Below are 15,966 nucleotides of genomic sequence, written 5' to 3'. Positions count from 1 at the left end.
GGGATAGGGGCACCGGGACTGGGGGCATTGGGACTCAGGGGGGCACACTGGGCTGGGGGGGGTATACTGGGCTGGGGGGGGCGCACGGGGATGGGGGCGCTGGGACTGGGGAGAGTGAGAAAGATGAAGAACGCCCCGCCGCGCCTCTATGGGCGGTGCTTTGCTAGAGCGCCGCCGCGCGGCAGGCCCATAGAGATGGAGCGGGGCACAGGGCGCGCCGCTGGGAGGGCTAATCTCCATGGCAACAGGAGGACTCCTTCGCCTCCTCCCCCCCCCCCCCAACCATCCCTCACCGCAGCCGCCATCACGTTCAGGCCTGCGCTCGGTGCCTTGAGAGCCAGAGCCGCGACGGCGACCCCGGGACCCCGCAGCGGGCTCCCTCCCTCGCCCCACAACCCCTCCAACAGCGGGGATCCCCCCTCTGCCTCCCGGGGTCCCCCTGCCATCTCCCCCAGAGCCCCTCGGGGGGGGGGGCAGAGCACGCCGCCATCGCAGCGTCGCGATCCCTGTCGGAGGCCGAGGGACAAAGTCCGGAGGTGGAATTAGCCCCCGGCATGTCACAATATCCCACAGCCAGGTGGCTGCTACCTGCGAGTCACGTTTGCAAACGTGTTTCGTTTATCAACAGCGCCGCGGGCTGCTAAGGGTTTGTGATTTTTTGGACTCTGGCTCCCCAAATCCGACTTTGGGAAGCGCGATTGAGTGCAGACCTCCGGCGCTGCGCTCACGCTCGCTTTACTGCCGGCCTCCGCTTCGCGTCGGGCTTTATCGTCCTGCCACCGTGACTGGGCGCACCGAGCTGCCGGCGGGACGTGTGCCCGGGCAAGGTGTGTGCGCAAGCCGCAGAAAACGGAGGTCAGAAGGGACCAATTTTATCATACGCTACCGGAGTTGGAATCACCAGGGCTGCTGGCACTACGCTTCCCCTCCAACGCATCCTCGCTGAAGGATTTACAGTGTATATATACGTTTATATATATACAGAGGGCCTCGAAAAAGCCCTGTATCGTTATTTTTTACTACTGCCTCTCCGGCTGGGGTGATTATTGCGCCTGCTGCCTTCCTCGGGCCTGCCAGCGGCTGCCCCACCTCCCCGCACAGCGCACACCACCCGGATCCCCCCACCCCCCGGGCCATTCCGCCTCTTCAATCTCTTGCAGATTAGCAAATTAGGCGCATCGACCCTGCCGCCGCGAGAGCGCGCCCGCCCGCGCCGCTCCGCCGCCCGCCGCCGCCGCCAACCAGCGAGCCGTCCCGGGGCGGCGCCGCTGCGCTCTTAGGGCCTGCGCGGCGCCGCCGTGCCCGCGGCGGCGGCGGAGGAGGAGGAGGAGGTGGCAGCAGCCATGGAGGTGCAGGTAGCGCCGCTGCGGGCCTGGGACGACTTCTTCCCCGGCTCCGACCGCTTCGCCCGGCCCGACTTCAAGGACATCTCCAAATGGAACAACAGGGTGGTCAGCAACCTCCTCTACTACCAGACCAACTACCTGATGGTGGCCGCCACCGTCGTCTCCATCGTGGGGTCAGTGACTGCGCGTCGCCCGCGGGCCGGGCCTGGCCCGTGAGGGGGCCGGGGGGGCCCGTGAGGGGGGCTGGGGGCGGCTCCCCCCGCGGCTGCCCTGATTTCGGAGCCAGGAGGCTCCCGCAGAGGCAGGGAAACGGCCTGTCGCCTTCTCCTCCTCCCCATCAACCGCCGGGCCGCCTCTCGTCACCTATAACGTTTCAAAAGCAACGCCCCGGTTGCAGCTCTCTTTGTGTATATGTGTCTGTTTATTATTATTATTTTACTTTTTTTTTTTTTAAAGGTGGGTGAGCGTTTAGAGTAGGGTTCAGGACGTTTATTTTATCTGGGGAGGGGGGGACAGGTGACAAATCTGAGAGCGATCGCTCTCCTCCGTTGAGGCTGCCCAGGCGGCTCGGCACAAACGTGAGAGCCCCAGGTACGGAGGGGTTTTTGCAGGGCATGGTATGGCTGGTAGAAAGCGGTGATGGGTTTAAGTGCAGGATGTAGCTGCTCTCTGAAAAACTAAATTGCATCCTCTGCAGTGACCTAGCACTTCCTGCTTAAATCTGTCTAAACTCTGCTTTGGATTAAAAATAATAATAATTCTGTTGTATGTTATAGTTTTACATTGATTTAAAGGGAACAGAATGAACTTCTCTTACTCCTGAGCTAACTCATATTGAAGAGCTTCAAATATGAAATGCATCAGGGTACACGTTCATTTCATTTGGGGCAGGGTGATGTGCTGGTAGTTTGTTCTCATCAGGCTCGGTTTTCCTAAAGAGTTTTGGGAAATCACCTTCTAACCATCTTTTGAATTAAGGCCTATGTGACTGTCTTTCGAGCGTTGCTCTAAGAGCTTTTTGACCCAAGATCTTACACAAGAGATGCAGCAGAGCCTGTGATGATTAAGCTTTTAATATGGAAGTAGGAATACATTTCCTATGCTCTCTGTAATGGGGGTAAATGCTTACACTGAAGGATTGCCCAGCCATGAGGCTGAAGTGGCCTTGGCAGCAGTGTATGTTGCAAAGGCTTAAAATACATCTTCTAAATCCAGTTTTTGTTAAACAAGTTGTATCTAGTTACAGCTTTTAAAGCTGTTGACCCAGACTCTCAATTAAGATGCTTTGGGTTGCAGTGAGGTTTTTGAGCTATTTTTTGTGAAAGCAGGGGCCCCAAAACACTGCATTTTCTTCTTAATTTTTGGTGGGGATGTGGTACAGTCAACTCACTAGATTATCAAAGTGGTAAAAAGAGGCTTCCATGCTCTTGCCATTCTTGCACCGCTATTGGTTTAAACTTCTGTGTCATCTGCCCTTGTTTAGCAGTGAGATATTGTAGCGAGTCCTAAATGACTAGGCAAAGCAAAGTGGTTCTGGAAAGCAAGGGGGAAAACTCATCTCCCCAAGGGAGCTTGGTGTGGTGGTGGGGAACAGTTTTGATATCCCTGGCTTGGAAAACTGAAATAGTAATAACTCTTATTCAGTCTTCTAAATTCCTTTCCCCTTCTGTACTCTCATCTCTTCTGTTCAGATCAAGTGTGAGGCCTCTCCTGCTTATTTCCAGCTCAATGTTTCTACCTTGCTGGGAGGGAGGGGAGGAAGGTGGAAGGGAGCCACAGGAGGTAAAGATTACTATCAGAACAACTAGCTCTTAATATTCAGTGGTAATGCACTGAGTTAAAAATTCTGGACCAAAAAACAGTTGGAACTGGATCTTAATCTCAGATTTATTCATTGTTTATTGCACTTCTTAGAGCCCTTGATATATGACAAATCTGATTCTTCTAACACTGAAGTAAAAGGGGAAGGGAGAAGAACTCTAAAGGGAGCAGGGTAACTCTTCAATAGAGGAAAAACTATCCACTGCTTCTATTAAACGGTTTTCACTTGGCCATATCATGGTTTTGGGAGAAAGGCAAAGAAAGTTCTTCTTAGTCATCGATATAAATTTATCAGTTGTAATCTTGCACTTTGTTCTGTACCGCACAGGAATTCCTGAGTGATAAATGAGGAATCATGACTTTTCAGGAACTCCAGAACTTTATGCAGGCCTAGGGACAGGATTATGCAAACTGCTAGTGCAGTGGTCGTCTTGTGATCAGAACTGTCTTGGCTCATAACCAACTATACCTGCTCTTAAACCGTCAAATTAGAAATACAGATGTGTAACGCAGAGATAATGTTTTCAGCATTGTAATAGCGTGGCACTTGTGGTGGTGCTGGGCTAACATAGAAAGTGTAGCCTGTAGCTTTCTTGATGTTGGAAGTACAGTGCTTATTGCCATGGTTTCAATTTACTGCCTCTCGTGCAACAAATTTGACATCTCCAACCTTTCACCCTCTCTCTACGAGGTATGGAATAACCTTAAGTGTAGTGGAATTTTAATACCTGCTGCATGGTTCCCTTGTCTCTCCCCTTCCAGTTGCTTTCTCTGATAGCTACTGTTACGTGTAAATGATGTTTGATGCTTTACCATCATGTGTATTGCTTTCAACCTACAGATGTAAGCAGGGAATAATAAGTCTGTGAACAAGAAACTAAAACTACTTCCTTCCTTAAAAAAGAAAAAACAACCTTTAAGAATGAGTCAGGACTGGGGTGCTCATTCTTCTTGCAACTCTGTTGCAATAGACCACTTTAGGGGGGGGGGGAATGTTACTAAAGGAAACTGCCCCTTCTCCCAGTTGTGAGGGCACTGATGATGATGCTCCATTCTTGCCTTGTCACTGTGAGTGCTGTACAGATATTTATTAAAAATAGTGTCTCCTGCAATGGCTTGCAACTTGTTCCCCCCTCCTGAAACTATCAGTCTATGTAATGTGTCATTTATCTGAGTTCTCACCTACTCTCATGGCTTCCCTGTCTTGCTGTTCAAACTAACTACTTAAATTCTTTTTTTTTAATGCTGCTGTTGTCATCAGGTACTTGCTAAATAGTAGTTTTTAAATCTGATAGTGTCCAAAAGTGTAATGATTTCAGAGTGCCTCATTTAAGAGTCTTCATTCTCGTGTGGCTTAATAACTTGAGCAGCCTAAAGCCCCGTGTCTCTTCTCCTTTGTCCCCTCTGCTCTAAATATCTGCTGGCCTTCTGTACCAACCCTAGCAATCAACAAGTGGTTGTTTTCCCAGACCACCACCTTAGCTGACTGACTTGCTTTTTGTAATTCCCTTGCCACAGCAAAGACTCCAGAACAGTAAAATGCTTAGTTTTTTTCTAATGCCTAATGAAAGAGTATGAATGAGTGAGCAACACACGTTGCTCCAAAACATATGTTGCGTACTACATAACTTCATAAAGGGCTGGCAGTTTTGCAGAAAGGAATTTGGCTCCTGTTCTCAAAGTAATGTAAATGAGAGGCAGTAAATAAAGAAGCATTGCTAAAGCTTTAGATGCTGAGGGCTATCACCTGGCTGTGACCAGACTCCTTCCTGAAAGAGAGGACAACATGCCATTCATATTTTTACATGCTACCATTATTTACAGCTGTATATCCTCACCGAAGCTAGAAGTAGGAGGAGAGAGGAGACAGAACTTGATCTCTACTATAATGTCATGGAATTAATATATGAGGAAGGAAACATTTAACTGCTGTCATCTGCCCACCACTTCGAACGTGGTGGAACACAAGTTGTTTAAAAAAGTGAATTTTCCTGCTTGTTTGGTGTAATGACCTAGCTGAGCTGCTCCAAGTAAAAGGATGTTGTTATCAATGATTGCAAGTCTCTCATTCAGTGCTTTTGTTCAGACTTATCTGGTCACGTGCAAAGGAAACAAGTGTGACAGCAAGTGCTAAATAATCACACTGAGCTGATCTTCTAAAACAGAGATGACTTAAGGATGGAGGTAGCTTGCTCTTGCTTTTTATGTGGACTGTCCTCTTTCTGGGCTCATGCTGCTGGAGGTTTCCTGTCTTGCACAAAAGATGAGTCTTACTAATTGTTTTCCCCTATGCTGTAGCCGTATCCTCTTCAAGTAAACTGATCATTTCTGCTATATCTGCACACTTAGGCACAGACATATAAAATAACCTATCAAGAACAGGCAGTGTGGTAAGTGTTTTGAAGTCGAGCTTTTTGAACTTTCCTGTAACCTAGTCTGTGAAACGAGTAGGGCAGAGTCTGGAAATGTAAATCCAGTAAAAAAGCAGCATCTCATCTTAATCTGTTTTTGCTGGTCAGAGGTATCTGCTTAGCTCCCAGTACTTCTTCCCACGCAGCTACGCTCCAAGCTGCTGGTATCTGTGCTGTTCTTGGATACTACTCCAACAAACACAGCGTCGCATAGTCTTACCCAGCACAGAACAATGCCTGTGACCCTGCTGCCCTTCATCCAGCCTGAAAGCCAGCCAAAATGCTTTCACTTTAGTCTTTTTTTTTTTCCTCTTTACTTTGTATGGAAGCAAATGCTGAGGCAAGCATGGTCTCTGAAGGGCAGCAGAGGTACAACTGCAAGCAGTTGCTGTAGCCCTGAGGCACTGCTGGAGCTAAGGATATAGATGATGGTCCTTCCTAGTCAGTTTGTTCCAGCTGTTCTGGAGGTTGCAGCATCCTACTGTGGTTGTTCCTGCTTATCTCAGAGAGCAATGCAGCAGAACATCTAGTTAGGATGCCATCTGTTCCGGGCTCTTCACACCTCCAAACACTGTTTAGTCCTGCCATACTGATTTCTTTTAGGGTGGTGAGAAACAGTTGTTTTCTTCCCAACCTCCCAAGGGTTTTTTTTTTTTTTTCTCCTTGAAATCACCTGAGTAGCATAAATTTCAAGTTACCACAACACTACCATGCTTCAAGTCTGTGTTACATGTTTAAGTATTTGAGTTGTCCAATAAATCTTTCCTAAAGGGAATTACATTTAGAAAGTACCATGTAGCATAATTAATGCCTGGTCACTTACCTTGTCTCTGCAGCTTTGAAAGACTTCCAGCCTTCTTGTCTGAGCATGACTTTGGCTGATCGTGATTTGGTCTGGCTATAAATAAGGTCAATATCAATGTTAGCGGTTCTATTGTAAGGTGACTTCTAGAGCTCTTACCTTGATCCTTGTACAGTGCAGCTTTTTCCAGACACCGGTGTTCTGAAATAATTTGCCTGTGTTATGTGTTTTTTTTTTTCTTTTTAGTGCTTAGCTATTACGCTACTGAAAGGGGCATGCCAACTGATCTGAGTAAAAACAGATAATAGAGGTTTGCCTGGCTGACAAAGGCCATTGGTAGAGAAGAAGCTTCTCTAATAGCAATATTTGGTAGAATCTGGGGTAGCACTGTGAGTTACGCTGCATCTGTGCAATTCAAACAGTAAAGGGGAGCATGGCATATGAAACCCTATCCGCTATGGTATTCAACACCACTGAAGTCTGTGGACACATGGCTAATAATTTGAATACCAATTTTCTGTGGCAACTGCTATCTCCATCTGTTTTCATGTGGCTCTGAATAACCTCATTTGATACTTATGTTCACTGTTTCTTTGTATGCACTGGAATGCAGCCCACTTCAGAAAACATGTAATTCAATTAACTTTCCCCAGGAAAGTGGGATCTTTTGAATTTGTGTGGTGTGTGTATGATGTGGCGTAGTTCCCTCCCGCCTCCCCTTTGTCCCTTACAGTCAGTCAGTTCTGCAGAACCTGTATAGGCAAGAACTGTGGAGCAGAGAAGTCTTCCATCTTTTGCCTCTAAATTTGGGAGGGTTGCTCTTCTCCATCAGTTTCTGAAGCTGTAACTGTATTGGAGGGAAGGGTGGGGAAGATAAAAATGTTGGGAGGAAAATGTGGCAGAGTGGAGCTTTGCCCTGCTCTTCATTCCCTCCAGGATTTTGTTGTCAGTAGACTTTTGGGAAAGAGAGACATGGTTGTTGCAAGCTAATTAGGTTTGGCCACTTCTGTTCAAAACTAGCTGGGAACTGGAGGTGACTTCTGCTTCAAGAATCTTGTACATGTGGTAGTATTTATACAAACTGGACGCTGATGTAGCCCAGTCATGGGTCATCGCCTGCTGCAGGGGAGTGCGGATGAAACAGACTTCTTTCCAGAGCAATGCTGTTCACTTTTTCCAGCCTGGAAATTTAAGATTGACAGTTCAGAGCTAAATATAACCTGGCTGGCTGCAAGGAGTGACTCAGATGCAACAGGCAGATCTGCCCTATCACCATTTCCCAAAAGCCATGCTGGCACTCGAACATGAGTAGCAGAAGCAGGTGGGGAACTAGCTTGAATTTTAATCTATTTCCATGCAGTTGTCCTGTCTTCTGTTGGCACAACTGACTTAGAGTCAAGAGGCAGTCTCTGCTTTGAAACAATTCTTAGGGCGCTCTCCTCTCCAGGGGAGCACTCTCTGGCACTGCAGGCCCAGTGTCAGCTTACCAGCCCAGCAGCAGACTTCATATGCTTCTGCCGGATGTCAAGCAGAGACCACAAACTTGTAGCATCCTCTTCAGCAGTGGGGTGGACTAATGACTCATTGTATTTCTTACTTTTTCCAAAGCTAAGACCAGTTCCAAAGAACAGTAAATCTTGATGACAATTGGCTTTATCTGAGCAGCATTATGCTGCTGTGGTAGTTGCAGCACCTCAGAGCATTCAGCAGCAGTGTAATTAGAGCAATGCACATACAAGCGAGTAAATCAGAGCACTCATGAAATCATGTAATGCTTATTAATGTATAACTGAAATATAATAGAGCCTGGATTTTGTGCAGAGTATATGAACAAGCAAAGTCACAGCTGAAAGCTGAGGGCAAAACACCCTCTAAATACTTGGGAAAGTGGTTTGAGCAGGTGATGTTCTCACCCTGGCCCAAAAAAAGGGACACATGCTGTTTATACTCCAAAGCTGTTCCCATCCGGTGGCTAGGTTTACTTGGTAACTCTGATAACGATAATAGAACACAAACCTCAGCAGCGGCCTTCTTGCCGAGCCTAGCTCTTCTCATACTTCCTGCAAGACCTTTATCCGATACGACTGTGCCTTCTGACTCTTGAGCCATGCTTGTTTGGGACTGGCTTGCATCTGTTGTGCTGATGGCGGTAAGCTCCTTCTACAGGTTCACAGAAATTTGTCTCGTTTCAGGTATAAACCAAGAAGAGGGATTATTCAGAACAGTAAAGTGGAAGTTAAAGAAATAAGGGGTGAAGGTTCAGGCTCTAACACTTGCTCTCATTCAGTATCTTCTGGAATCAGAACTGTTGGGAACTCCTTCCCTCGCCCCACCACACAACCTGTCTCCAGGTTATTCTAAAGTTCCCTCGGAATCTGATGCTGACTTGGCAAGGGAATGAATATAAGAACTTGCATCAGTATCATGGTGTTCTCCAAGACCTGATGTAGGTCTGCTGTAAGCAGGCCTCTTGCTTGAGCAGAGACAATAAACCAGCCTTGGTGGTAGGGTAGAGAATGACTTTCATTCCCTTCTTGCTGAGGTGAATTGCTATTACGTTATTTCCAGGTACTTACTCTGTGAATGCTATGCATCAAACTTCTTAGGTACTGAAGGCTTAAAAACATTTTAAAATAGTAAGTTCCTGTACTCACCACCCCTCTTTCATTTCTCTTTTTGAGCCTGTAGACAAGAGAATGCGACAAGCTAGTCAGCCCAAACGTCTGGGTTGAGCTTGGCTTTGGTCACAGGTAGAGAAAAGATCAATCCCCTATGCAATTGCTTGCTGGCTCCATCTGCCATTGGGATTTGCTGACTCTGGGTCCGAAGTCGAGTGAGTGCATTGCATAGATAGGAGCAGTTCTAGTGGTAAAAGTTTCTAGAAATGAGATGCTAAAAAAAACCTCTCGTTATCCTGAACTGCGCTCATGACGAGAATGTACAGACCAAGATCATCTAAATGTGTTAACTCACTGCAAAGGGTTACTTGTTCAGTTGCACTTATTAGCCTCTGTGTAAATATCAGAGGCTGATGAAGCTTTTGGCACCAGCAGTGACTGACTTCTTGATGCCTTATCTCCCTACTAACTAAATTATCCACTGAGCTGGCTGTTTGATATGTGGACACAAATCATGACGGCTCTGAAACATAACTTTTTTTCTTTTCTCTCTCTCTCTCTCTCTCTCTCTGTCTCTGTCTCCAGATTTCTGAGTCCCCTGAACATGCTTATTGGTGGTACTGTGGTGGTGCTGGTGTTCATGGGGTTTGTGTGGGTATCGCACAACAAGGATATACTCCGCAGGCTGAAGAAGCAGTACCCAACCACTTTTGTAGTGGTCATTATGCTGTCTAGCTACTTCTTGATTTCCTACCTGGGAGATGTCATGGTGTTCATGTTTGGGATCACACTTCCTCTGCTCTGTAAGTATTTCTCGCTTCTGTGGGGGCCTGTGCAGTAGGAGACTTGAGCTGTCCCAAATAAGTCTGCAGAGTCTAAGTTGGCTCTTGGCTTTACTATCTCATTAGCTAAAATATCCCAAAACAAAACTTGGGGGAGGGGAGGGCAGGGCACAAGACAGCACAAACTGTCTTTAATGTTATTACTATTTCAGAGCTACTTAAAGAATATGAAACAGGTACTCACAGTTATTTAAGCAGCCATTTAGACTTCATCTTCTTCAAATGATATCATGGCTTAAGGTGAATTTGTCTTAAGGTGGATGCTGTAAGAATCATGCATTCATTGGGCATTAACAATTAATAAGTGTGTTTCTGTTATCCAGTGATGTTTGTCCATGCTTCTCTGAGGCTCCGGAACATAAAGAACAAACTGGAGAACAAAATGGAAGGAATAGGTTTGAAGAAGACCCCTATGGGCATCATACTGGATGCTCTAGAGCAGCAGGAAGAGAGTATCAACAAACTGGCTGACTACATATCTAAAGTGAAGGAGTAAACAACTGTAACATGGCATTTTTACCTGATGCAGGAGTGTAGTTGCAATTTCCTATTGTTCAAGCTTGCTTTCAGTTTGTGTACAAAGCAAGAAATGCACATGTGGCACAGATTAATACTTGCAGGATACAGGTATTCAGGGCTCCTCTAAAAATATAAGGAGAGTAACTTTTCTATTGTATAGCAAAATGTTCTGGTGTTTACACAAATACATACTAACTTAAACCTATTTGCTTGTCTCTCCTTGCTGGGGGAGGAGGGGGCAAGAGATGGAAACCCTCTGGAATGCAGTCTTTCCAAGTGTCTTTGTAGCAGATTTGTCTGTTCATAAGAGTAACACTTTCATCTCAGCGCTCCATGATGGCCATTCAGCCAGTTTATTGCACTGTGCAGCACCTTTAAGCTGGCAGACTTCAAGGGGAGCTGGAACGTATCAAAAGTAGGCATCTCTTGCATCCCTAAAACCCCTAATTAAAGTGGTCTGTAGTGAGATCATGTTGTTAGCTCAAGTGGCAAACGGTGAAACTGCAACTCTTTTCTTGTAACGAGTATGGGTTCTTGTTCTTACCTCGCATTCCTCCTTTAGCAGTCTGAAACAGTCTAAATAGATTTAAGCAATGGTACCACGCATCTGTCGGTTCCAGTAAAATGCACCTTTTTCTCTGAAATCTTGATTCTATTGAGATATATAGAAACAGCTCTTCATAGGAGAGCCAGAACTTCCTCACGTAACACCTAAACGACAGCTAAACACAGGAAGAAAGAATGTTTGCAGATAACCTAGACTAGCTAGGATTCTACCCTATTGATGTTTTTAAACACTGCTTCTTTAGGACTTACCTTGTTCTGCTTTAGTCTTATAAGGCTGTTCTGTAGATGAAGGTGTATGTGTGTGGTGACTTTGTGTGTGGGTCTCTTTTTCTTATTAGTTAGAATGCAACGATACAAGTTTAAAAAATGCATCTCACCAACTCTGTTCTTCTGGCACTCTTCAAAGGAATAAACTGGATTTCAGGTTTACAAGTAAAAGCAATAAATGTGAAGATACAATTTTTGAAAACCCATTCCAAATTCATTAAGATAGCTGCCTGCAACAACTCTTGAAATTGGGGTGTGTTTGGGGGGGGGGACTCTTTTTTCCCTACCCCCTTTTTTTAAATACATATTTTAACTGCCAGCTTTGATGGAATTCTGTCTTGATAATAGGTACCAAAAATAAGGGGGGAAAATTTCCAGCTGACACTCCATTTCAAATATTCTTGCCTTTCTCCTTTCTAAAAAAGGAATAGTTTCATCAACAGTAAAGCAAATATCCTTACATTTGAAGCTTTTATGTAACTTACCCATGCTGTTTTTCATAGTGGAGTATGTAGAAATCTGAAAATGTCATTCCATTTAAGTGTTATAAAGTGAACAGTATTTATTGAAAATGTCTGTATATTCCAGCTCAAGGTTCAATGGCCTATTCCTCACTTGTAGCGCATGGTCTTTGTTTTATGAAACCTGTTACCGCACTTAAAGAAGGTAGTAGCCTATGACTCCATCATACTGTTGAATTTTAAACCGCACAGTTATGAAGAAAAATAAACTCTAATGGTGATTACTGAGTGCATTTATTTCAGGTTGTAAAAAGAGACCATACACTGAAGCTTGCGTGTTCAGTTCCCGCTGCTGGTAGAAGTGCCTATTGTGTTAGATGTATAGTCATCCTATAGATACTTTTGCTTGTAGTGACATCCTGGTTTCGAGTGCTCCATGTCTGGAATAATTTCAGTGAAGTATGAGAGGCCTCTGAGCTGCAGGAACATTGCTGCATAACTTCTGCACCCATACAATGGCTTCTCCCCAGAAGTGGAGTATTTGAGCACTGGTTCATGCTGTTTCAGTCTTATATAATTCTACCTTCATTAAAATAAAATCCCCATTAAGTATCTAAGAGGTAGTTCTCTGCGCTTTTAGGATGACTGGGAGTTGTGCCTTGAATGCAGCTAGGAAGTAAACGTTGCAGTCAAGCTACTGCTGTGGACTCTATATCAGGCTCTCTTCCTCCTTCTATAATTGTTAAGAGCCTGCTCAATACAAGAATATGTATTGAACTGGGGCTTGACATGTCCTGCTCTAAATACCCTTGCAGTGCTTGCCACTGCTGAAGGCACCGCATAGGCACTGCTCCTTGACTCCTTCTGGGTGGAGCACTGATTTGCACTTGGCTGCTTCATTTGGCAATCCTAAAACATTATTTTATTTTCCTCTCTACTGCCTTGTCCCACCTACTTCTTTGCTACTTCTTAGCTATGCAAGCCTAACACGGAAGCCAGTATGGAGAGAGTGTGCTCTAACAGTGCCCTGGGCTAGCTGCTTTTTTGCACCCCCTTCACTTGTTGCAAGGCTCCACAGGAGAAGCTGTTTAAAAGCACCAGGTCACTTCCCCTTCTTAACGGGACCAGTCTGTCCTGTTTTCCACTTCCTATCCTTTACAAAAGACAGGTCTGTAAGAAGCAGAGGTGCAGGGAAAGTGGTATTTTCTTTTCATGTCTCTGCTATCCTGAAGCAGCTTTCCCCTCCCCCTTACGTGGTGCTGTCATGGCTTAAAAACTGCTTGCTCAGTCTTAGGCAATCCCTCAGCCAGGTTTCCCACGCCTGCAGCATTAAAGTTGCAGACAGACATACAGCAGAGAGAGAACTTTAAAAGTTTGGAGGAAGATGCTATAGTGAGGGATTTGAAAGAGACCAAGTAACAGACACAAAAAGGACAAGCTTGAGCTAAAGATAGCAGAGAGTCGCGGATTCGAAGAAGTCCTGAACGTTACTGATAAAACAGGAATGAAGGCAACATACTGAAACCAAAAATACTGGGGCAGGGAGAGGAGCGTGCAATACACATTAGACCTAAACAAGACAGAGATTTAGCTCCTCGAGGAAGGTGGCTAAGAGGGGTAGGAAGGAGCAACAAGGAGACACGCATCTGAAGGCAATCCTGCAGTGAGCTGCAGAGCTGAGCACGTTAAGAGCACGTATCAGCGACATGAAGGCAGGAGAGATGCACACTAGTTAAGGGAAAGGTTTTGCTGGGAGGCAAAGCAACACAGAACATGAGACTATGCCATACAGCTTTAAATTACTTAAAAAAAAAAAAATTATGATCCCTTGTAGATGTATTCCACAGGAGTGTGGCATTTCTATAATTACTTTAGAACGGAGTCTTGCAGCAAAAATTTTTAATGCAATTAAAAGAGAGCCAAAAATAATTCACAATACTAAGCAAAAAGAAAATGTGATGGAAGACAGTTAGCTGTAGTAAAATGGTTAACGCCGTCATCTCCTGCCTGTCTCTCACCATTGCTAGGGGCAAGACATGCTATTCGCACCCCCCGCTGGAAGGCATAATTAGCTTATGAAACTCGTGACAAAAAAGGGGGATAAGGCTCATCCTCCAGCCGGTTAAGGAGTAATGTAGAGCGTGCTCTGAGCTGGCATTTAGATTCATTCTGAGGTGGTTGTAACATGGAGCTGGAGAAAGGATTAAGAGTTATATCAAAGACAGATGCATCATGGGGAATGAAGATTACAGCTCTCAAAACAGATCATGGCGTCATCCTTTATATACTGACCAAGTACAATACCAGCTAGACTACGTTCTGTAATACATGTAGCTTGAAACCATCAAGCCTTTATGTTCAATGTCCCATGCCTTGAATTTTTCTTCTTGGCTCTAGAGACAGTAGTCATTCTGTTCTGTAAACCTGTTAGCCATGGAAGTGCTGCACCCACCTTACGGAGAGAGCTTTTATTGCATTTCTGTTTCCTCAGCCTAAAAAAAATAAAGCTGTTTACACGGAAACCAAATGCATTTCTCATGGACAGGAGAATAAAGCAAGGAGCATGTTGTGGAAAGAAAGATAAGATAAAGCACAACATGTTCCTGGAGAATGTGACAGCAGAAGGACAACATGGAAGCAGAGTTGTTTACTGACAAACCGTACAGACTTAAGGTTATTGATGCCTCTGAGAAAATAACTCCCGTAGCAAACTGGAGCCTCAGATCCGTTTGGCAGACAGATGGCACCGTGATTGTTTGCTAGCTGGTGGAAACCCTTAACATTGACTTCTCCCAGGCCAGCCTTTTTCATCACACTTCAGAAAGTGCACATCGCAAGCTTTGTTCCCAAAGAGACATATATACCACCTGGCTTCTGAAGAAGACATCTGGTGAAACAATTGTAAGCAAAACTTGCACAGTCCTTATTCCAAGTTGTTTTCTTCAGGTCCGTCTGGTCTCTTACTCTAACTGCTTCGGCAATGGCACCTGGACAAGGAAAATAAAGAAATATTACGAGGAGGAAATCTGCCAGTCTTACTTCCAAAGCCAGCTTAGGTTAATATAAACCTTCAGAAACTGTAAAAGGATCACAAATATAATAGCTAAGACCCTGAAGGACTCCTGGTCAGGAATTTATTTTTGTTTGTAGTTCCTCACTTCATGTTTGCAGGTTAAAGCCCAGTAATTCTTTCTGCAAGCACTGAGCCTCACCACAGAGAGCGCATGGACACCCAGGCTGGCTCAAGCAGTAAAACCCCATTTTAGAGACGAAGCCGAGGGTAGCACAGCGATTACACAACTATAAGCTCATGCAGGCAGACGAGAATAAAATACTAATGCCCCGAAACCAAGCTTCAAGTTATTTGGCCAGATGAAAAAGAAAAATCAATATGTGCCTGGCATTTCTTCCTCTTTCCACAAGCTGTAATAACAACTGTTATGAACTGGCCCATTTAAGACAGATCATGAAGTCACCTTCATATCCCATAGTCTGATCACTAGATGGCGTTCGCTAACCACAGGGGGGACCCGGGATGCCTGGGTTTGCAGGATCTGCCATCAGCTGCAGAAGGCTGCTGGGAAGCCCTTTATGAAGCGCTGTCTTTTCTTTTTGTGCATCACAGAAAAGAAGTGAGACCAGTTGCTTGTGTTCGTACAGGGGAACAGCTGTGAGCAATACACAAGGATGCAAAATTTAAACTTACTCTGCTTTCTACACGCACTCTCTCCCATTGTTTTTCTTCTTCTCCAAGCGTCCATGAGCCTCAACAAGCACATGTACAATATACTGACTGTTTTTTCTCTTATGAAAAAGTAGTAAAATCCAAGCACCATTGGTTGACCTTACTGATTAACGGAGGCCAACTGCAAGCTGGCTGAGCCCTGCAGGCCACGTATGGATGTGGCTCCCTGCAAACCCTCATCCTGGATCGGCCGCACTATGGAGACCTGGGATCTGCCTGGAAGCGCCTTCTGCCATTTGCCTCTCCTGGCCAGAAGCCGCCAGAAAAGAGAAACGTTCCCATTTGAACCGAGTGAGAAGAAAATGGTATGGAAAAGGAGCTGGGTCAGCTTTCGAGATGGGTTTGGCTGGGTGAGAGCCGTCACCTCCCGCTCTCCCCAGCACAGTTGCAGAAGCAAGTTCTGAAATATCAGACGTCTGCAACAACCCCCTCTGCTCCAAAGCCTGTAACTGCTATTTATAAAATCCTACTAGGACTTTGAGGGGGAGCTAACAAACAGGGAATGGCTGGGGTTAACTCTTCTGCTCCCTGGCACCTGCTAACACACAGCTTTCCTAATCCTTGCCG

At 45.4% G+C, this 15,966-nt stretch overlaps 2 protein-coding genes across 2 annotated transcripts in view; one reads left to right on the top strand and one right to left on the bottom strand.

Annotated features, from left to right (window-relative positions):
- The first annotated feature begins 1,171 nt into the window (after positions 1 to 1,171).
- On the top strand, positions 1,172 to 11,935 carry ARL6IP5 (ARF like GTPase 6 interacting protein 5). Its single transcript, XM_068907527.1, has 3 exons — positions 1,172 to 1,519; positions 9,584 to 9,801; positions 10,164 to 11,935. Exons 1-3 carry the CDS (start codon positions 1,344 to 1,346, stop codon positions 10,334 to 10,336), a joined length of 567 nt encoding a protein of 188 aa, XP_068763628.1. The 5' UTR covers positions 1,172 to 1,343; the 3' UTR covers positions 10,337 to 11,935.
- The window catches only part of LMOD3 (leiomodin 3), a 20,265-nt gene continuing 16,229 nt past the window's right edge, over positions 11,931 to 15,966 (bottom strand). Inside the window, exon 6 of the mRNA XM_009669348.2 lies at positions 11,931 to 14,641. Coding sequence (XP_009667643.2) covers positions 14,615 to 14,641 — 27 coding nt within the window. The 3' untranslated portion in view covers positions 11,931 to 14,614. The remainder of the gene's footprint in view (positions 14,642 to 15,966) is intronic.

The sequence above is a fragment of the Struthio camelus genome, chromosome 14 (genome assembly GCF_040807025.1).
Source record: "Struthio camelus isolate bStrCam1 chromosome 14, bStrCam1.hap1, whole genome shotgun sequence".
In the NCBI taxonomy this organism is placed as follows: domain Eukaryota; kingdom Metazoa; phylum Chordata; class Aves; order Struthioniformes; family Struthionidae; genus Struthio; species Struthio camelus.
The sequence above is the reverse complement of the archived record's forward strand: the minus strand, read 5'-3'. Positions and strand labels throughout refer to the sequence as shown.

Bases quoted from the DNA above. Each gene is read 5' to 3' on its own strand.
- ARL6IP5 (XM_068907527.1), top strand. From the start codon at position 1,344: ATGGAGGTGCAGGTAGCGCCGCTGCGGGCCTGGGACGACTTCTTCCCC. The intron at 1,520-9,583 runs GTCAGTGACTGC...CTCTGTCTCCAG, and splicing joins ACCGTCGTCTCCATCGTGGG to ATTTCTGAGTCCCCTGAACA. The intron at 9,802-10,163 runs GTAAGTATTTCT...TCTGTTATCCAG, and splicing joins GATCACACTTCCTCTGCTCT to TGATGTTTGTCCATGCTTCT.